The sequence below is a fragment of the Filicampus tigris genome, chromosome 18, assembly GCF_054856515.1.
Source record: "Filicampus tigris isolate MCC_2025a chromosome 18, RoL_Ftig_1.0, whole genome shotgun sequence".
Classification (NCBI taxonomy): Eukaryota; Metazoa; Chordata; class Actinopteri; order Syngnathiformes; family Syngnathidae; genus Filicampus; species Filicampus tigris.
The window spans coordinates 1395957-1418125 of NC_141234.1; the positions used below are offsets into that span (position 1 = coordinate 1395957).

The following is a 22169-nucleotide window of genomic DNA, read 5'->3' on the forward strand; positions in this document are numbered from 1 at the left end:
CGGCAGCGTTTGCGTCGCGGGCGGGCCGGCCCACCTTCTTGATGAAGGCCACAGAGAAAGTGTCCCAGGAGACGATGCCGTGGTCCATCAGTTCCACGAAGGCTGTGAGCGTGAACGACAGCAGGTCGCCAAAACTACGGCGCACGGGCGGAAATGAGGAAAACAATCAGTAACGTGCTCGGCGTTCTGGTCGGGTCCAGACGCTTTGGGAAAATGAGGAAGCGGAGAGAGCAAGCGGCCAGCGGCAGACGAGGAGGAAGAAGAAGAAGAAGAAGAAGAAGAAGGTCCGAGCTTGTTGGAAAAGAGACACGGAAAAGCGGGAGTGAGGCGGGTCAAAGACCAGAAGCAGCGTTGTCCAGTGCCAAGTCATGCAAAAAGAGGAAATAAACAGGAAGAGATGTCCCGAAAGTCACTTGACGCTTGCGCTTTTACATTTCGGTTCGGGTATCATTTGGACAGACATGAATCGATCAGACCAATCAATACTACTACCACCACTGAGGGACACATCAAACTCCTCGCAAACAAGCAAAAAGGTCCCACTGGAGGGTTGCCCTCAACTTAGCATCCACAGAATTTTCTTTTACTCTCGACACTTTGTCAGGACGCTTTGCTTACTCTGTTCCGTAAATTCGTAATTGCTACAACTTTTCATTCTGACGCTTCGTTGCAACATTTCATTGCGACCAACATTCTTGACGCCTTGTTCGGATGACTTGTTCTAACCGATAGTCCCCGTTTCGATTCACACTTTCTTCTTTCGACCAAATGCTCCGATGCTTCGTTCCATCCAAGAGTGAAAAACTGACTTGTGAACTGTGGTTCACGTCAGAGCAGTGCGATGGCCGTCAAGGTTCTCCAACCAACGCGGAACTGCGGGTGGGGACAAAAATCATCTTGTCTGGGAATTTGGCAACGATGCTCCATTGCCACCTGGCGAACTGTTGTTGGCTTGTGCTTCTAAAAACTGCAACGCCTCAGCCGTCAAATGCGTATTGACTCACATTTGTCCGAATGACACCTGACACAAAACGAACTGTCAAGTGGCATTTGGGAGACACCTGCTTGATAGTAACACTAAAAACAATCCAAATTGTGCTTGGCTGACTTGATCATCATTGAAGGCCAAAGTGATATCTTTTACAATAGTGACCCCTGGTGTTCAAATGACAACCTGCACACAGCTTCATTTGAATTTAGGAGAGCCACATGACGAAACCAAATGAATTCATCCACTTGAATATTTATGACACCGTTATTCAAGTCATGGAAAACTGAGAGTCAAAGATGAAGGGGCAACAAAGTGTCAAAAGTTAGTGAACAAATATTTAAAGTGCAGGTGAGCTTGTATTGCTCACGTGTCCATGTTTTTTTGGCTGCTTGATCACAAGATCATTTAAAAAAAAAAAAAAAAAAAAAAAAAATATATATATATATATATATATATATATTTTTTTTTTTCTATCCTACACATGTATCATTACATATTTTTTCAATCTTTCAATTTGTCTAAGCTATATTCAGATTTTTCTTGCAAAATTCACGATTTTTGTAGGGGGAAAAAAATGATGTCTTCAACTGCATTCAGCATTTCAATTATTCAACATATTAGGTCATAAAAATCAAGATTTCACTTCCATAACATTTGCATATTTTCCCTTCCTGTAAAACTATATATCCTTTCTTCATAAAAATCAAGGTGAATAATGTCAAAGTGGCCCTCTTTGATTTTTCTGTATGTGGCTCTTACAAGAAACAAGTTTGGACACCCCTGGGTTAAATAGTTTTAAATTAGGATGAAAAAGCTGAAGACGATGAAAGATGGTGAGAGAAATAAGCAAAATATCATAAAAACCAACTACAAACTGAATCCCACCATCACCCTGAACAGCAATGACAGGACCAACCAATATTTAATTCATCAACCAAATGAGCAAATAATCAATAATACATGTTTATAGAGAAATAAATCTTGGTCGTCCTTCACATGAAGAGTTAAGGAATGACCTGAAAAAAAGGACATGCAACACAAAACACGAGCCTCGAAGCGGTTGCCATTTCCCAGAAGCCATCGGGGCCGCCGCTCTCAATCATGCGGACTCGAACGGCGGCTAAAAAGCAGAAGAGCGCAGAACCGCGAGCGGAAGGGGGCGGGGGGTGTCTTACCAGGGCTTCATAATCTTCTGGAGTTTCTGATAGCGCCTGTAAACATTTCACAAACTTTGCCATCAAATGCCACAAAAGAATAAAATGCCAACCAGTACTACACCAATAAAATGGCATGTTTAAAAAATATCAAATTGAAGAACAAAAAAAATCCACCCGGAATAAATGAAACTGAAAATACTAACACTATATTAATAAAATGTAAAGTAAAGAAAAGTAAAAAGGAAACTGAAAAATCTAACAAAAGGAAAAAAGGAAACAAATGAAAGCAAACAAAAACAAATATGTTGCGGCTATAAATGTTTGACTTCTAAAGTCCCTTATAAAAAATATATTTGACAGTATGTGAATTTTTTTTTGACCATAAAAAAAAAAAAAAAAATAGCTATAGAATTACAATTACAACATGATGCTTTATAATGTTGCCAGACTAAAAAATAATAATAAAGCGCAAGATCCAGCTGCTTGCTTTGGCCAGTAGAGGCCGCCATCTTCCTTTCACTTGTGCCATCCCCTTCACACCTCACGCACGCAAGCAGCAGATGTGATTAGTACAAAAGGCCATTTAATGAGCGCCGGCCGCTGCGACGGCTTCGTTTGAACGCGCAAACCTTTATTTGCCACAACAACTTGGCAAAAACACACCAAGCAGTCTGCACCTGCGTGCGCGCGTGTAACTGCGGCCGCACACGCCCCACCACGGACGAAAAAAAAATCCACCTCAGCAAAAGCTGCTGCGACCTTTACTAACCTTCAGTCCAGACGGCCTCTGGAGAGGACAAAAGTATTGGGACACAACAAAGCTCCACCTTCTTAATATGTATTAATATGTGTATTAATATCTAAATGTAACCCTCAAAAAATATATAGATTGGCACGTAAGGCTACCATCTGAGCTAATAATAATTTTTTTGTTTTGTGACGTGAAGCATGTTTTACATGTTGGAAGTATGGTGCTGCTTTATCATCATCTCTCTTTTCAGGGATTTGACTCCATCTTGTGGCATCCATACGCAATTACATTTGCAGATTTTTGCTGTTGGTGGCAGGGCCTGCTCTCTAAAAAAAAATGTTGTTGGTCTTTTGCGTCAGTCTAGTGTCGCCAATACTCGTGTCCTCTTTCCGGTCAAGCGCAAAAGGTGTAGGCGCGCGGCGGGACTTACTCGGTGCCGCTCTCCACCATCTGGGTGAGCAGCGAGATGCCGTCCATGTTGATGAAGTCCAAGGCGAAGGTGACGTCGCGCGACGCGCTGGCCAGGTCCTTCAGCGCCTCCAGCTTGGCGTCCATGCTGGACGACTGGATGCGCTCGTGCAGCTGCAGCGCCGTCTGGTACTGATAACGCAACGCCATCGTCAAAACGTGACTGACCTCACAGCATTTCCAAGCTCGTCCGTGGCATCCAACAACACCGCAGCTCTGCTTCGCCTACGCGGGGAAGCACAGCGCCACTTACAGGAGAGGTGGTCAAGCGCAGGATGGATCCGCTCTTGATGTCGTTGCGATTCTGAGACACAAAAACAAAACAATTGAACATTTTTTTTTTTCCCCCCAGAAGACAAAATACGCATATTTTGACTCTTTTACGACAAACCTTTTCTGTGATGTAGAAATTGGTAGCGTCGGCGATTTGCAGCGCAAAATTCTCATGATTCCCCAGAGACCAACTGCGACAAAAAGATTTCATTCAGTCATGTATTAAAAAAAAAAGTTGTTTCCAACAGCACGTTTTAGTGGGTGGCCCAAAATGGTTGTTGTTTTGCAACAACGTCAACTCACCCCTCGCACACTTCTTTGATGATGGCCGACAGCGGCTTTTTCTGCCAGAACGAGACCAAAAGTGAGGTTGGTTGAAAGTTTAACGTCCACGAAGAAAAGTTTGAAGACGTTGCCCGTGTCGCTTGGGCACTTGGAAAACGAAACAAAGCGCCCTACACAAATAAAGGCCCAACAGCGAACAAGACAACTGAAGATCACGCACACACATGACCCCACACGCGCGCGCGCGCGCACACACACGCGGGGTTGGTTGAAGAGGGGGCTCGCACGGCATGACTCACGACGGCGACGCCATATGCCGCCGTGGGCCATTTGTATGCGGATGAGGAGGATGAGGAGCGGCGAGGAAGGTGGTCATGAGGTGGAGGCGTGCGCGTCTACCGACAGCGACGAGAGGCGACAAAGGAGGAAGAGGAGGATGAGGAGGAAGAGCGCGCCGCAGCGCAGCCGCATCGCGGGCGCCTCGGAGGCAGCAGGACGGCAACATCCGCAGAGGTTGGCGCGCCGAGGCCGAGCGCGGCGGCCGTTGCCGTGGCGACGCCCAACTTTTACTACGGGCGGTGCATGTGTGACTCACGCACACACACGATACATAATAGTCCACATAATGACATCTTTCACTCAGCTGTTCCGTTCACATAAATTGTTTTATTGAAATCATTTTTAACCATCTATTGTTTTTTTTTGTAAACAATTTTGATTTTAGAAATGCATCATAAATGTTGTTTTTCCATTATTAAACAACTTAGCAATACAAAAAAAGCATCATTCGGAATAGTACAAGAACAAATTAAAAGGATATATTGTACCTATTTTATTCATTTTTTACATTGAATTTGATGGACTATTTTAATTTTTTTTTTGGTGGATTAACTGCACGATTTAAATTTTTGGTTGATGTTCTTTTTTTCTTTTGAGAATCAACTTCGTCAGAAAATAGTCATACGGAAACAAAAAAATGGAAACATCTATTTTTACGTCACATTTCTGTTTTCGTTCACTTTCAAAGAATTTGCGTATTTTGTTTTGCCACGGACACATTGTTGAACCACTCCCCTTTTTTTTCCTCCCCCGTTCCAATGAAAGCAGCGAGTGTTTTGGTGTTACCTGGTCGATCTCCATGAGCTTGGCGAAGGCCCCCGGCCACTCGATGGCCACCTTGACGGTGTCGGCGGGCGGCGGCATGGCGGCTCGGGTGCTCTCGCGCGCCTCTTTCTCTAAAGCTGCGCGACGATCATCCACGCCTGGAAAGACACCAAACGCACCTTCGTCACTTTCTCCACGCAAATTCACAAGCGCGACTGACATGCAAAGACAAGGTTGCAATATGAGTAGAGGAAAATCCTCGCGACGACGACGTCGCCATTGTCGATAAACGATCAACCGCGACGGCCGATTGTCGTCGTCGCCGTCGCGCTGGTGGTCGGCAAACTCGCGTCGTCATCGTCGTGACAAAGGATCGTTATCGTTGTTGCCGTCGTGACGATCGTCATGACGATCAACCGTCATCATCGCGACGGTTGTCATCAAATCGTCATTTCAAACCCTAATGTCAAATCCTAACCCAGGCATAAAACCTTATCACTGTCTTGCAACACGAACTGTGTCTCGAAACCCTAATTTGACACCCTATCCCCAATTTGAATGCCTGATTCGAAACCCTACCTGTGACTCGTAACGCCGTCTCCTAACCCAACTTGGAACCTGCGTGTGCGCAACGTGATCTTCCAACCCGTTAAGAGTGAGTCAGCCCATAATAATCCACAGCAGCTTTCTTCCCGCGAGCGGTCGCCATGGCAGCGGCCGCATCAATAGCGACCATGCATCTTTCTTTCCGAGGCCTGACGCTTTGTCACAATCCCCCCCCCCCCCCGCCCCAAAACAAAGTGACTCACTCTGAAACCCCGCCCTCATCATTCATATATTCGCATTCACTGACCAACGCCGGCCCACTTGATGCCCTAACGCACGTGAGGAAAAAAATATCCCAGAATGCCAGAAGCGATGGGCACTAAGTGAATGAGTCGGCTCAGCGACCAATCCATTCACTTGACACAAGAAAATCTGTTGAGTGTGTCTTGCGGATGGATATGAAGCGCCTTCCTTCCTCTTTATCATCATTCATTCATCATCCGTCTTTGTCATTTTTTCCTCGATCAGCATCAAGCTTTGCCTTCAAACCCTGACTCTGACTTGAAACCCTATTTTGAAAGCCAAAGCGAGGCTTCGTGCCCCCATTTCTTTGCCCTAACTTCACACCCCGACCCTGACTTGAAACGACAACGCAAGGCCACTAACCCCCGACTTTATTCCTGCAAAATTACAACTTCTGTGCCTTATTAGGATAAAAGTAACACTTTGACCCGAGAGCGGCCGTGTTCTGGCTTTGACATGAATCCGATCGATAATCGGGAGTGGCGCTTCCCGAACGCAAACATCTGGAGCCAGCCTGAAACCACATCAAAGCCATTTCTTCACGATAAAACACCACCGATATGTTTTCATCTTATGAACAGTCCGCAACCAAAAACTCAAGACTCTTTCAACCTTAGTGCTGGCAGCATTTAAAAAGCAGGAAAGACAAAAAGCGAGGACCCGCCCGCTCTTCATGTGCGCCTTTGAAAAGCCGCCGCAGACAAAAGAACGGCCAACGCTTTGGCACTTTGGCCACAAGACACTCAAGTTACCCCCTCCGGCGCAGGCGTGCGCATCAAACACACGCAAAAGTACGGAGGAAAATCTTGCGACAAAAACGAGCGGGACAAAAGGGGGACGGTGAAAAGGAAGGAAGACAAAAGGCAAAGAAAGATTGGCGAGCGGAGGAAGAAGAGCTGCCAGGACAACAATGCAGGCAAAACACAAAAGGGTAAAAAGGCACAATCGACTTTGATCATCACAGCAGCTTTCAGAAAGTCTTCATTTTACAACAACAACAAAACATTTGCTTTTTATTTTTTACAATTACCCTCACAAAATTACAACTTTAATTCTCATCAAATTGCTTGTTTTTATTCCCTCATCCAAAATTCAGACTTTTTCTTGTACATTTTTTTTTTTTCATTTTTGGTGTGAAAACAAAGCGTTTCGCACCGTTGTGAAAAAATGACAGCTGGCGACTCTCGGCTGCAGACCAAGCTATTAAGTAGTACTCCACATTTACAGACATGCTTACAACGGAAAACCCAAGACCCTCCATCCAGTTTTGTGGGTCCGCATACGATCTAGTGTCTTACATTATTTGTTTTCTCAATTGCACCACAAAAACACGGTGTGACTGTCAAGGAGGAAGCAGACAGGAAGGCAGTCGCAAAGAAGACTATGATGTGATACATATGCATATATACACAAACACGCACATACTGTATGGAATTAAACAATGCTTGAGATGATCTGTACTGTGATTTTGTCAGAGTCGGTTGTAAAGATTAAGAGCCTGAAGACAGACCCGGCCAGCTGTGCTCCCGAGCCTGAAGTGTAAAAAGGTAGCGTGTGTCACAAGGGCCTCGCTACCATGCTGCAAGCAGGATATCCTGTCAAGAACACACACACGAGCAGGAGAAGCTTGCGAGAGCTTCCAAACCGCCAACACACAACTAAATGTAGCCGTCGATATTTACAAGACTCGGCCCGACCGGCCCCACGTTTGCCGCAAAGAAACGTTCCACTTTTGACTCGGTCTCGCGCTGACTCTTCGCTGACCATGCCTTTCCGCACGGCTGCGTGCGTCGAGCACGCTCGCTACGCCGCCCGGACGGACGTCTCGGCGCCGCCATTGGACTCGCCTCGTGCGGCGCTTGCTCTCGGCCGACCTGCTACGAGCTCAACGTGTTGAGGCCGAGGTGTTGTCCAGCGGGCTACAATGAAGACATTTGTTGGATTTGTTTGTTTTTTTTTCATTTAATGGTGTACTTGTAAAATTACATTATTGTTTTTAAAATAAAATTCAAACATTTTCTTGGGAAATTAAGACTTTTTGTGATTAAAAAAAAACACTGCCTTGCAAAATTCCAACATTTTTTGGGGGGAAAATGATGAATTGTTTCTGGTCAAATTATTTTCAAATTGTAAAATTAAGACTATTTGCATAAAATTCAGGCTAATTCTTTGACTTTCTGGTAAATTTTAGATTTAATTTCACGTAAAATTTTGCCTCAAAATATTTCTCACGCAAAATAAAAATAAATTCCGATACATAAAATTCTAATGTTTTGGTCAATTTCAGATTTTTCATCATTTGTGCCCGCCAAAGACTTTTTGTTGAAAATTTTAACTTTAAGGGGGGAAAAAAAAAAAAAAAAAAACCACAAAATGTAAAATTTAAATTCCCCAATGATTTTTTTGTTGTTGTCTTAAATACATTTTAAGAATTTGTGCAAAATTTTAGGATACAATTGTGATTTTTTTTCTTGTACAATTTGGACTTTTTCTTGTAAAATTAGGACATATTGTCATTAAAATGTGTCCTGTAAAAGTTTTTCTGAAAATTCAGACTGTTTTGCCTCCTTAAAAATTGTTTTTTTTTTCCCTTTTAAAATGAACAAGTGTAATGGTAAATCGAGACTTTTTGTCATAAAATGATGACTTCAGTTTATAAATATGCCTTTTGTCTTGTCAAAGTCAGATTGCAAGCAGACTCACCTTGAGCGACTGGCCTATTCCAACCTGCTCAAGCCGTTGTCCGGATAAATCAACTTTTGTGCGTGTGGATCTGTTGCCGTCGACATGTTATCAAAAGCGAGTTTTGCGGCCGACGGCGCAGAGAAGCAAGAGGGGAAGTAGGCGTTTGTCGAGAAAAGAGGAAACGAGTCAGCGCCGGCGCACGGATGAGGAGGAAGCGTGACGTCACTGCCAAAAATGTCAATTAAGGTCCCATTCATTGAGCTCAGCAAGCAAATATGTCGGCGGGTGCAGTGGAACTGAGGACCGTTTCAGCACAAATGCTTGCAACGGACTTGCAATGCAAAAAAAAATAAATGAACGTTTTTCAAAAAGTGTCTGCATGAGCTTATCAGCCTCACAAACGCGTCAGATACTGTCATGAGGTTAACATTTGCTTTTATTTCTCTGTCAGTAATGCATCAGTGATGATGCGGCTTGCATTGGAGGCATTCAGTAGTCGCGTAATACTGTATTGCCATTTTTGATCAATTGGAAAATTACAGCTTCCTTTTTTTATTGTTAAATGACTTCACGGTTGAAAAAATGAAGACTATTATTGTAAAACAATGCGATGACGGACTTGTAAATTTCTAACGAGTAAATGAAGATTTTTTTTTCCTTTCAAAATGTGCATTTTCTCATGAAAGACTTGTAAAATCATGACTTCTTGTGCAGTTACATTTTTCTCGTAAAAATGTGCTACTTTTTTCTTGTTAAATCAACACTTTTTGCCTTGTAATTATAACTATTCTCCCAAAAGGCCTACTTAAATTGTCATAAAAATCACAACTATTTTTCTCATATACGTCTTGATTCTGGTCACGGCTTTCACTTTGGTGTCACATTATGACATCGCACTATTCACAAAGCTGATCTAAGCCTTCCAAATCAGAAAACAGATATTTTTCTTATATAGTTACAAACATTAAATTTGTAAAACGACATCTTGATTCGCCTTTAACTAGTCATGTAACTACTTGCAAAAATTTTTACGTCGCCCCAAAAATGTTTAGCCTGGCTTTTGTTGTAAAACTAAAAGACGTTTCGGTCATAAAATTATGAAAACTCTCCTGAAATTGTGTTTACTCAATAAACAATGTGAACGTCGACGAGCCTTGTTTAACCCAAAAGGCTCATTTCCGAGTCGCTCCTCCGCTCACAGAGGACGTTTGTCAGGCGAAGAATCTTCCGGAGCGCCTCGGGGGAACATTTATATTTCAACGATGCCATCCACAAAGAGGAATAATCCACTTTACTTGTGAATCCTCAAAGGCGCCGGTGATTATCCCGCCATGAAAATGCAGCGATTTGGAGAAGCACAATGTCCTCTTTCAGATCCTTTCATAAAAAGCCGCACGTGGCCGTCTGCCTCGCTAAAGACAAGCCGCGAAGCTCCGCAGCGCAGGATGCGGCCCAAAGCCAGAGCAGGAAGCCTGCCTTGGATTAACGCGTCCGTCTTATTGCATCACTGGCGTCCTTGCGCGCGCGCTCGGGCCTGCGAAGCGTCAATCGTTCTAGACGCAAACGCGGTGGACCACGTCATGCGATTCCGCGGCCAACGCTTCTTCGTACGTTTCCGGAGGAGGTTTCGACCTGAGAGCTAAAGCACGCTAACGGCTAATATCAATAATTGTTGCGTGTGCTTACAGCGCAAGGTCCTGAGTCATTAAAAATTCATTCTATCCCAATGACATATTTATATGTCATTTCACAATGGCTCTGAAAAAGTCTGGTACTGAATGAGTTAATAAAATCAAATCATTCAGTGGTCTGGTGGTTCTTTCAACTCCACGTACAGCACTTTGTATGCAGCAATGTCTGAGTTGAGTTGAGTATTGTTGAGTTGCTTGTCTGTGTACGTTCGTGCAGTACGAATGCCAGTTGTTTTGAGGAACACGAGCGCCGCGAGAAGTACACCAATTTTGAATTAGCGGGTCAATGGAGTTTTCCTTTCTGCATTAGCTTTGAGCTAACTACGTTCGGGAACTAAACAAAACCAAGTGATTTATATTTAAGTGAGCCCGATGCGTAACGGTCTTTGTTTTTATGTGTATAGTTTGACAGTTAACTCCAACTGGAGTGTGATAAAATGCTTGAAACCAGCAACATTGCACTCTCTTAGAGGGACTGTTAATTATCTGCCAAACTGCTGTGTGTGCTCAGGGAGGGCAGAGTAGTCACTTTTCGCACATTCCTACTAAATTAAAAACAACAAAGCTGCTACTGGTATGTTCCTCATGAATTTTTTTGACAAATGAAATGCAGGTACGTGACAGTGTTGCTTAAAACCGCCTCAGCATTTCAGGTGTGTTACATAAGGAGACCATGACATGCTTTGGTCCGCCCCCCCCCCCCCCCCGTTTTTTTCTGTTCCCATTTAAAAATAACATGTTGCCCTGCCGCCTTTACACAAGCGCCTATCAGTAGACATCAAGGTCAACGGCACAAAAAAAAAAGAGGAAAACAATGGTACAATTAGGTGTTTACGCTGGAAGGCTTTCGGCACCATTGTTCGTGGTGTTCGCCTGGAGGCTACGCAAGACACTGATGATGTGAGCTTCTGCGCCTCAGCCGAGGTCAAAACAGACTTATTCGACAAACTGTGAGCGCCTGAAAATACTGTACAACCTCAACACTCTTTCTAAAACACAGTATTGTGCTCAAACCAATTCTGTGCTGCGCTACGGCTTGCCGTGCGTATCACGACTACACGTCGTTAGCCTAACAGCATGAAGCCCAAGTCACTTTTAACTTGCTGTCAGATTACTATACAAAATTAAAGTGCTTGCTATTATTGCAATATTTAGCATGTGCCTAAAGAAAAGACAGTTTTCTTATCTAGTGAAAGAATGACATTTTTTTTTCATGCAGCAAACTAAGCAAGCTCACTGTGTTCTTAGCTAATTCATTGCAATTCCCCTAGATTATGTCCAACTCTTGGGTGGCAATGCGCCTTTAACTTTGCATCTGAGTGGTCAAATTCAATCAACTGATGCACATTAGCGTTATTAGCACATTTAACAGGCGAACCAGTTAGTCAAAGCGCCAGTCGGTCAAATGTTCCCTTGCGCCTCACTTATCAATCTGGAGCATCGTCACAGCCGGGCGTTGTACAAACATTAGCCCACATTAGCGCCGACGTGACCTTATTTGATCTTTGACCAAATAAAAAAAAAAGGAGTCGATAATTGCAAATAAGAAGCGAAGAGCAGCCATTAAGCGACGAGCGACAGAGCAGATTACATCCTTCCTGCCTGGGTTGTGACCCCATTAATTACTTAAAGGCTCTTCTGTTAAGGTGCTGCCCTTGGGCTACTATAAATTTTTGACAGAAGATCCCTGGCGGGGGCGGGGGGGCTTTGTGGTCGTAGGAGGAGGGGGACAAAGGAGTCACACACAACCCTGTAATGCCACTTTGCACCCCAAGGGGCACCTGTGAGCCGGCGCGGTGTTTGACAGACTGTCATTTTTGGTTTATTTCTGGTTCTCTAGTGGAGTCATACGTACTTGTAATGCGAGGGGGGGGGGGGGCTATGTTAAGGGGGCTTGGGATGGTGTCGAAGTCCCGCCCGTGCCGTCTGGCAGGCGACGATGTGTCATCTGGAGCAGCAGAATCAAAGATGATGAATTATAAATTAAGAGAACGGCCTGTTGCCTGTCTATGAATCACACAAATTTGTGTGAGAAAATAATTCCCCCCAAAAATTGATCATTAATTTTGCCAATGAATGAAAGTAATTTTAATATGAAGAATTAAAGGCAATAAGTCATTCTTGTAGCCTATCTGTCTACGCTACAGAAAAAAAAAGAAAATAAATTGTAAAAACACTGATTGATTTTTAATTTTCCAGATTAATCAGTCAAGGGATTTTAATATTGCAAAAATTACAACAGGGAAAAAAAAAAGAAAATATTGCTCATCACAATATAAAATAATGGCAGGAAAAAACTGTTATATATAAACGATGTATTGGCAGTGGCGAAAAATCTAATTATGGTTTGCCCAGCGGGGGACACCCCGTCCTCCCCCTCCCCACAATTCTATAGATGACGTCATATAACGCCCAGATTGCTACCCCCCCAACCCCGCCCCACCCCGCCTCCACAACTTCCACTCATCAGTGTAACAATGGAGGCCACGCTTCAAGGGACGCGCCACCCCGAAATACTGCACGGGATCCATGTGTGTCTGTGTGTGAGTGCGAGTAAGGGGTGGGGTTGGATAGGGCCCCCCCCCCCCGAAAAAAAATCCAGCCAGGTCATGTGACCAAGGCGGGGATGAATGGCTCTTTTTGGTTGGGTGGAGGAGGAAGTCATGGAAACAGGTCTATAGTTCCATTGTCTGACTGTCTCTCCATGCCGGCCTGTGTGTGTGTGTGTGTGTGTGTGTGTGTGTCTGTGTATTGGTCTTCATTCACAACAGAAGGACCCAAAAAAAAAAAAAAAGGAAACAACGCCTCCATCATAAAGCAGCATCCTCTCACGCCCCCGCCATCACTGTGAGTGGATGCCAACAACCACGCGAACGCTAACTTTAGCGCTTAGAAAAATAAGCTAAAAATGCCCCGTGAAAGCGAGGCCTTCATTGAGTAGAGAGGGAAACAAAACAAAGGGAAACAGGTCATTATGACTCGCTCTAGTTTCCACATTGTGTAATCATTTCAAACCACGCGAGTGCCGAGCAGAATCAAGAAGCTCCTCGCCAGCGGAGCATCGTGTCTGCTAGCTTGCCTTGCACTGTAAAAATGGAGAATTAAAAGCACTGACTCCAGTGGATACATTTTGCTCATCAGGTTTGCGTGAAGAAATGTGACGATGTGCAATCTCTGTAACACTGGGTCGAACCATATGTTACGCAACGTAGCGCGGCAACATGGTGTCGTCGTGTAGTATCGCAACAGAGTGACGGAACCAAGCGACGTAAAACACAAGCATCAAAACCGAGCGACGGGAGCATCGTAAGAAAGTAAGGAAACGTAACAAAGCAATTTCAATCAAGTTTCTAAACGGAACCAGAAAGTGGCCGAACAGGGCAAACAGTCGCTTGGAAGCGTTGTAAAAATACGTCGCAACCGAGCTCCGCAATAATAAGCAATCAAGCTACACAATGTCGGGAAAATATTCATGTGTTGCAGTGGAGAATGTTTCGTAACGAAGCAAAAAAACCGAAACAACGCAACGTAGCGACACAATCAGGCGGTGCAAACAAAGCAGCGGAACAAAGAGCTGTATTGTTCACAAAAAAACAAACAGGTCTTACAACATCCCTTCCATTCTTTAACCAGATGATCGCATTGTGAAACAGCGTGGCGCGTACGTGCTAATTAAGAGGCGGCGGTGGCGTCTGCTGACACGTGCGATGGGAAGAAGCGAGAAGCGTCTCCATCGCCACGGTGAGGTGCCGTGCAGTTCCCGCAATAGAAACGCCGCTGCCGTAATGCGGGAACAACGCCGTAGCTAAAGGCCAAGTTTGGCTCGTTTCGTAACATTTCCTGGCCCGCCGTGCCACTCTCGTGTGTGTGTGCATGCACATCATTAGGGAGGGTCCTACGGCTAACGCGACAGCACGCATGCAACACATCAGGCCACAAATAACACGTGGCATCAAAAGTGTTGGAACGTTGCGATTCTGACTTCATATTTTGTGGATGAAACCATCAGTCACAGTGTAGCTGCTGTAAGTCATAACATTTAAAAAGTACCATAACCAAAGTAGATTCAATTTAAAGAAGATTAAAAACAGACTCTATTAAATTATTAATCCAAACAGGCTTAAATGAATTTGCGGCTGATGGCCAGTGAATTATTCATCCATGAATAAAATCATATTTAAGATTTTGTGAGACATTGTGGAAAAATAAAAGTCCCACAAATTGAGGATTTCCTTCATTTCTAGAGCTCAGCATTAGCTTTATGTCGCGACTTGGCGGGCTTTTAAGCTAAAATGCTAGCAATACACTCCTGACTCGAAAGCTTTTCTACATTTTTTTTTCATTTTTTTTTTTTTACATCAGGAGCTGAACAGCATGCTTGTGGCGAGCTGGCATGTGTGCCGTGGTGTTAAATGGGACGTGAACCATCGGTCATCCCGGGTCAGGGAATTTCCAGTGCAAAAGCAGACGGGATAGGTGGCACTCACACGTGAACTGCTGCTTTTGCCGCTCCTTGAACAAGGTCAACATTCTGCCATCCTTGGAATCAATGGATAGTCAACTTCAATGGCTTATATGGCCTGCAGCTCCAATGGCGCTAACGACGCGTGCTAACTAGCTGCTATCACCGCGGGTCGTAAATAAATTGAGGGAAGAACATTTAGTGCTTGAGTGTGACGCAGTCAAACAAATGCTTTACTTGAAGTATCACGGATTAAGTCGGGTATTTAAAGACGGCAAATACACAGGCACTGATCATGTATTCGGTATTAATAGCAAAAATGGGTCGGAATAAAGTGTGCGGAGGAACAATGAAATGGAATGAAACGTGAAAACAATGTGATGCAACTTCTCAATGAAGCGGCGTAACGAAGACTTTCAACCAAGTGACAACGGCGCAACATAACGGAGCCACGTAATTTCGCGATGTCACCAGGCCTCTCGACAGAGCAACGCAACAAAGCGACGAAGCGACGATTCTCAAAGTGGCGCGATGGATTGACAAAACGACGCTCTGACAAAAGTGACTTACAGTAATCACACCTCTCAACGAAGCGACAACGGAGCAATGTAACAAAACTACGGAGCGATGCAACACAACCAAGTGCCAGTCGTCCCGTTGCCTCGTACGACAAATTTGCAAGCCTTGCCTGTAGTAGGTCATTTCCCGCAAGTATGCGTAACTATCTGAAAACGTCAACGCATTAGCTTTGAGTTCAAAGGAAGAACCGATAAATCACAGCATGATCACTTGGCGTACATCCCTCATTGGAACCTTGCTCTCCACTTAGCTAAATTCCGCAGCTCAGAGGATTAGCATGCGCACCGAAGCATGTAATAACCTAAAGGTCATATCATCATCATCCTCCTCATCATCATCATCATCACAACTGCCTCTTTAATAGCTTTCCGAGTGTGTGCCGATGCCCGGAAACGGGGCCACCAGTATGTTTTTTTTTTTCCCCAAACGAACCTCGCTGCCAAGTGCCAGTCTGCCAGTCATCGTCGCCAAGCTTTTCTCCGCCGCGCCCCATCCGTCCACGCACACACACCCCCCCCCCCCCGCCGACTTTGCGCGCCAGCCTATGCTGGGATGCAAAAGAGCAGGGAGGGAACGCTGGGGATTGATTTGTGGCTATTTTTACCCGCCCTACTTGAACTAAAGGTTTCAGACACACACCGGAAACAAGTCGGCTACAGAAGCTGACTGAAAATGCAACAAATGAGGCTAAATGGCGGCTAAGGTCTAGCCAATTGAGTCTGGGCATCCCTTCATGAATCAAACAAAGGCCTAAATCTTAATTATCCATCACTGCAAGGCATTTTGGGCAACGTTATACTTCCATCTATGTGTGAACTGTGTTGTTTGGGGTTGAGAGGGGAAGGCATTAAGCGAACAATAGGGTGCCAGGAGCGATAAAGGCCAACGTGAGCGCAGTGGCACAATGGGGAAAGTTTAATAAAAGGTAAGCAGAAGCGTTCTGTCTCCCGTCTGACTGTGATGAACTCGCTTTACTGCACACTCTTGACCAGAGCGAACAATTGCTCGTCTTATTAAACCATAACTCAGGCGAGCGGGCCCGCGAGCGGCCAAGTCATTAGCGAACGCTTGTGACCTACTTTGTGGCCAGTCATCAAGCTTGGCCGCCATGCTCCGCCCACACACAATGACCGAAAAGTAACTTTCTCGCAATTTAGCATCACCCACCTCTCTAGAATATTTGGTTGGAATTTGGTAAGTCATTGGACAAAACTTATCTTAGAAGTACTCCGAAAAATGGTCAAGTTGAAACAAGTCCGCTTGCAGGCGGTCTTTTGGCCCGCTTGAAACTTTTTGGGTGGATCTACTCATGGTAAACAAAGCAAATTTCATGTTGCTGAGTGAAACTGGCTTTGGGGTTCAATAAAAGAAAAACATTCTGGAGAGTGCTACCACGCCAGAATGGTTCAAACCAAAATGGTAGACTTCCTGGGCCTTTTAAGCCATTGCTTCTTGATACTTTTTTTTTTTGTGGGTTTACTCATGATAGACATTCGTACCAAATTTCGTGTTACTAAGTGAAACCGGTTTTGGAGGCTGAATTTAGATAATAACAACAACATTCTAACGGGGGCTATCAAGCCAAAATAGTTGCTTCAAACCAAAATGGAGGACTTCCTGTGTCTGTTAGGAGATGGGATCTTGCCGGGTATTTTTTTTGTGGGTCTACTCCTGATAGATGACATTCCTACCAAATGTCATATTGCTAAGTGAAAGTGGCTTCAGGGGCTGAATTTTTCAAGCCAAGTCAGTCAATAGACACGGCTGTGTATACGTAGGTGCCCTGCACGGATCGGTGTCTTGAAGGATGAGCCGACAACTATCGTGACTGTCGCAAGTGAACGGGAACAAAAGAGTCACTGTGGCCGACACGGACCAACGGATTACTACACACACGACGCGCACATTACACACACTTGCTGGACCAGCTGTCTGCCCCCATCGCCTCCCACAGACAAGTGCCAAGCGGCCCTCCCGTCTCCACTTCCGCACATCTTCACCGTTTCCAGGAAATGTAGCACCCGAGCCGTAGCGTGCTAATATACTAACAGTTGCTATGGTAACCTATCGAAAGGGCACAAAAAGTCACGGCAAACCGATACGTATTTGACAACATGCCCTGGTTTGGGGTCATTTCAAAAAAGCTCATAAGACGGATTAAAACGAACTCAATTTAAATAACAAGTCAAAATGAAGTAAAAAAAAAAAAAAAAAAAAAATGTAATGAAAAACCTGAAACTATTTTGACCCTGCCCCACACACACACACACACACAGGCACTCTCCCTAACGCACACACAATCGCACACTCACAGTCACTCGCTCACTCACTGCCATCCACGCCCTTTCTGTGGGCTCAGTCACCCGTCAATTAGCTGGAGCCGCAGCCTCTCAACTTTCGACTGCCACCCTATTATTTATTGATTGATCTCTGCCCCCGGCCGCATACGTTTCGACAAAGGCGACAAGCGAGCCAGCTCAACCTACACGAACTGGCACCACTAAAAGTGTGCTGGAGAAAAAGAGGAAAAAAAACACAGTGGGTGTGGGCTGTTGCTACTCAAACAGGGAAGGCTATTTACAGAGTGTGGGACTCCGAGGAGTTCTTTTTGGTCTCTTTGTGGGTTAACACGCGTTTTATGGAACACACACACACGGGACAGAGACAGAGAGGGAAAGAGAGAGAGTGACACACACGAAAGGAAGTGATTCCTTAAGGCGTCTTGGGTTGCTGTGGGTGTGATGTCATACATCCAAGCACGCCATGGAGCGACTGCATGGGCATGCCCGTGACATCTTCACAAGGGTCAAATGTGAGCCGGAGCCTATCCCAGCGGACTCTGTGCGAGCGGGAGGATCCGCCCTGGACTGGTCGCCAGCCACTTGCAGGGCATGGACGGGCAAAACCACTCCCGCTCACACCTCGGGACAATTTTGACAGCAGCGGTGGAAACACGGCCTCCCCCTCCTCGTCTCCAAGCGGGGAGGAGGCGGTTGCTGGCTTGTTCGGAGGGAGTTTGGGCAAAGCGTACAATTTGTGGCACTTTCAAATTACAATTCATGCCGCGTGTGCTGTATTTTTAGAATGGTGGCAACTTCACGACACTTCCCGCAAAGAACACGCCGTGTTTAACACACCCTACTGAAATTAATAATCAAATGTTGATTTGTTATATATTTTGGTTGACATTTTTTTCAGGAATAAAAACAATTTTATGAAGCTGTTTATGTCTGACTTTTTTTTTTAAATGAAAAATTAGAATGAACACATTTGCATTTTTAAAAATTATTTTACATAGATTTTTAAAAATATACTTATGTTTTTTTTAACTGTTTGTTAATTGTCTAAAGAAAATGTTTTCAGTTATACTTTAAAAATGTGATTTCATGCAAAAATATTTTTGGTCAATATATTACATACTTATGACATTGTTTACTTTAGTTAAAACAATTATAAATGCATTTAAGAATACATGCAATTGTTTTTTGTGCAAAAAAATATGCATTTTTAATTTTCTCCCTCTTTTTTTTACATAAATTAAACATCACTTTTACATTTAAGTTTACATTATTTTTTGCTTGAAAATTGTTTAATTAAAAAAATTTTTTTTTTTTTTATTGTAGTTGAATCATACAGAGACCTGTTCCTAATAATCTGACCCTGCGGCTTAACGAAAAAAAAAAAATCAAATAAAAACACTCCAAAAGTTTGTATGTCATTAGGCGTACCTAATGAAGCTTAACCCCATTTCACTTCCTGATAGCAATTTTGAAACATTTTTTGGCATGATATGAAACTGCCCCTGTGCAATTCCTGCGCTTCTCGGATGCAAGGGCGAAATTCCGACGTGACTCATATGCAAAAATTCTAAACATCAACAGGGGAAGCGTGCGGCTGTGCGGATGTGGGGGGGGGGGTGGCTTTCCCCTGTGGACAACAAAACAACAGACACGTCAGCGGCGCGGCCCGAAGGCGACGCTAACGCCACGATAGCCTGGCAGTCTCTCACGCGGGACCGAGCCAGGTGCTGCGCAGATGCGTCGGGCCGCAAATAGAAAACAGGATACGTGGCTTTGTGTACAAAGTGAGGAAACATGGTAACAAACACACCACGGTCGGCAAAAGACATGTCGAGCATGTGACATTCCCGTGATTTCATGTTTTCACTTCACTTCACTTTTTACCGAGCAGACAATAGTCAAATTGTTGCATTAATGCAGTTACAATAAAGGTAACGTTTTAGTTCGTATGCACATTTTTACAGGCAGCATTAAGAACAACATACAGACTCTTTGGTTATGGGACATTTTAACCGAAAAAACAGATCAAGTTTGGATATTTTGTGATAAGACGCCTGAGAGCGTTCATTTCACGTATTTTGAGGCTGAAAAATGCTCGCCTTTGAAAACAAAGTTTTGAGGAAAAACGGCAGGGAGTTCCAAGTTTGCGTACAATTCCAAGACAGAAAATGCTAACCTTTGAGAGCAGCGCTGTTAACATAGTTGTCGATAAGAAAAAGTTCTGAAAAAGATTTTTGCGATGACATTGGGAAGCATTACGATAACTCCTCTATACATTCGAAACATTTATGCGTAAACAGTGCGAGTTTGCGATATGACATCGGATTTTCCCGCCATTATGACGTCAGGAAGCGTTATAATCATTTAATTGATAGTGTTGTGCAGCCCGAAAAAGCTACTATTACAAAAAGATGAGACGCGAAAGCATGCGATATGACGTCAGGGAGCGTTACGATTCATTTCACGTGAAAACTAACATTAAAAAACACAGATGTTGCAGTTTATGTGTTAAAGACGAAAATCTGCAATATGATGTCAGGGAACGTTTCAGTTTATTTAGTATGTATACGATAATATAATATAGTATATTTAGCATTTGGTAACTTTTAAAATGCTGCGGTCACCATTGACGTGTTAACGGCAAAGGTCTGCGATATGACTTTTGGGAGTGTTACCATTTTCTCATTCATTTCTAAATCTAAATCATTAAGTGTTCAATGTAGCTTGTTGGCAGTTATTTTTGGAGCTTGTTTATTTTTACTCTCTACATGTATATCTGTACTTGCGACGTTAAAAAATACGTAAACAGAGAGGTTATCGTTTCTGTGCAAATGGGGGGCAATGGCGCACAACCTTCTTGGTTGAGGTAAAAAATAACTCAAATAAAATACTGACAGCTAATACCATTTTAGAAACTGAGGTGGCTACAAAGGTGTCCTTGTATGTCGTTGATTGATTCCGACAGCGGAAAGGCCGAGCCGCCATTAAACTGTTCAATCCAAGGCTTCCCCGCTGGCTCGGCGGCGACCTTGACGGATCACCTTCACGCGTGGCCTCCACTCGGCCCAACACGTCAGCTTTGCGCTCTTTTCCCACAAAGCCATCTTTGAGGAGAAAATCACTTTGCCAGCCCACGAGCCGGAGGGGACGCCGCCGATTGTTTGGGCGTGAGATGAAATATTATATTAGGCATAATTGGAGAAGAGCCTAGGTCAAAAAAAGATGCGTTTAACTCTGAGCCAAGCAACTATGACACAAACGGCAAGTCAACACAATGGGAGAGCAGCTAAACACGTTATAATATGACAAGAGCCAACGGCTAAAAGCAGGTCGTGGTGACGAAAAATGCATACACCTCTAAAACAAGAAGTAAAAGATCACATTAGCACTATTATAACGATTTTGCTCAAAGAAATACGGCAGTGGAATTTGCTAATAGGAGCAGGAAAACAGAGCCAAAGCAAAAATAGATTACAAAATAATAAGCAAAAATACACAAATCTAAAAATACACAAAAATAGACTAGTAGGGGGGAAAAAAAAATTGGGGGGCCGAAAATTCTATATGAAAAATACAAATGAAAACAAGAAGTAAATGAAACACACAAAATAGACAATAGAAAACAGAGGGGGAAAAAAAGGGTAACAAAATCTAATAAAATTACGACATAAAAAATGTGAATAATTTTTAAAATCGACCAAAAAAAATGCATAAAAAGTTACACGAAAGATAAAAAATATATTACCAGAAAAATATTGATTTTAAGAAAGAAAATACAAAAACGTGCAATGAAAAATAAATGCAAGACACAAAAATTGACAAAAAAATACAAAAATGAGAAAAAAGAAAATCTTTAAATACAAAATTAGATAAAAATGTTAATTATTAAAAAAAAGAAAAATACTACACAAAATGAGAAAAAAATAAATACAAAATTAGATAAAAATGTAAAATATAAAAAAATAAAAAATAAAAAAAAAAGAGAAAAACCATGCAAAAAATTATACACAATACATATCAATTAAAATATGAAGATTTTAGGGAAAGCATGAAAAAACAAAAAATTTCAACATTAATCGATGAAATGATAGAGAGAGAGAGAGAGAGAGAGAGAGAGAAAGAGAGAGAGAGAAAGAGAGAAAGAGAGAGAGAGAAAGAGAGAGAGAGAAAGAGAGAGAGAGAGAGAGTCATTTTCAAGTATACTAATGTACAAAAAAAAAGGTTTTCTTATTGGCCAAAAATATTTTTTTAAATGATAAAGGCAACTATGCTATTAGGCAAGCAAAATATCAAGCAACACAAAACTATTAAAATATTACACAAAAATATTATAATCAGACAACGCAATACCAAACCAGACAAAACTGAAAAAATATTGTAAAAAATAATGTAACTGCATGAGGGCACTTCTTCAACACAGCAACAGACTTGCGTGTTCATTCTCTGTAAGCCGCTTCACCCCACCTTTGCAATAGCATGACTACGCCAGGCAAGTAGAGCACTAAAAGTTCTCAGCGGGGTGATGCCAAATACCACAAACACCCGTGAAGTGCGAGCGAACATAAGATCCCCCT

The 22169-nt window shown here is 43.3% G+C and overlaps 1 protein-coding gene across 3 annotated transcripts in view; it reads right to left on the minus strand.

Moving 5' to 3' along the window:
• The window catches only part of elmo1 (engulfment and cell motility 1 (ced-12 homolog, C. elegans)), a 41204-nt gene that overhangs the window by 12885 nt on the left and 6150 nt on the right, over positions 1–22169 (minus strand). For 2 of the 3 annotated variants that reach the window (XM_086014857.1, XM_086014856.1), the window contains exons 4-10: positions 5051–5187; positions 3944–3984; positions 3759–3831; positions 3621–3671; positions 3330–3499; positions 2167–2202; positions 35–134 (exon numbers count right to left, since the gene is read on the minus strand). In XM_086014857.1, the coding sequence (XP_085870983.1) occupies positions 35–134; positions 2167–2202; positions 3330–3499; positions 3621–3671; positions 3759–3831; positions 3944–3984; positions 5051–5187 (608 nt within the window). Of the gene's footprint in view, positions 1–34; positions 135–2166; positions 2203–3329; positions 3500–3620; positions 3672–3758; positions 3832–3943; positions 3985–5050; positions 5188–8581; positions 8742–22169 lie in introns of those variants that run through there. The other variant, XM_086014858.1, reaches the window with a different exon arrangement.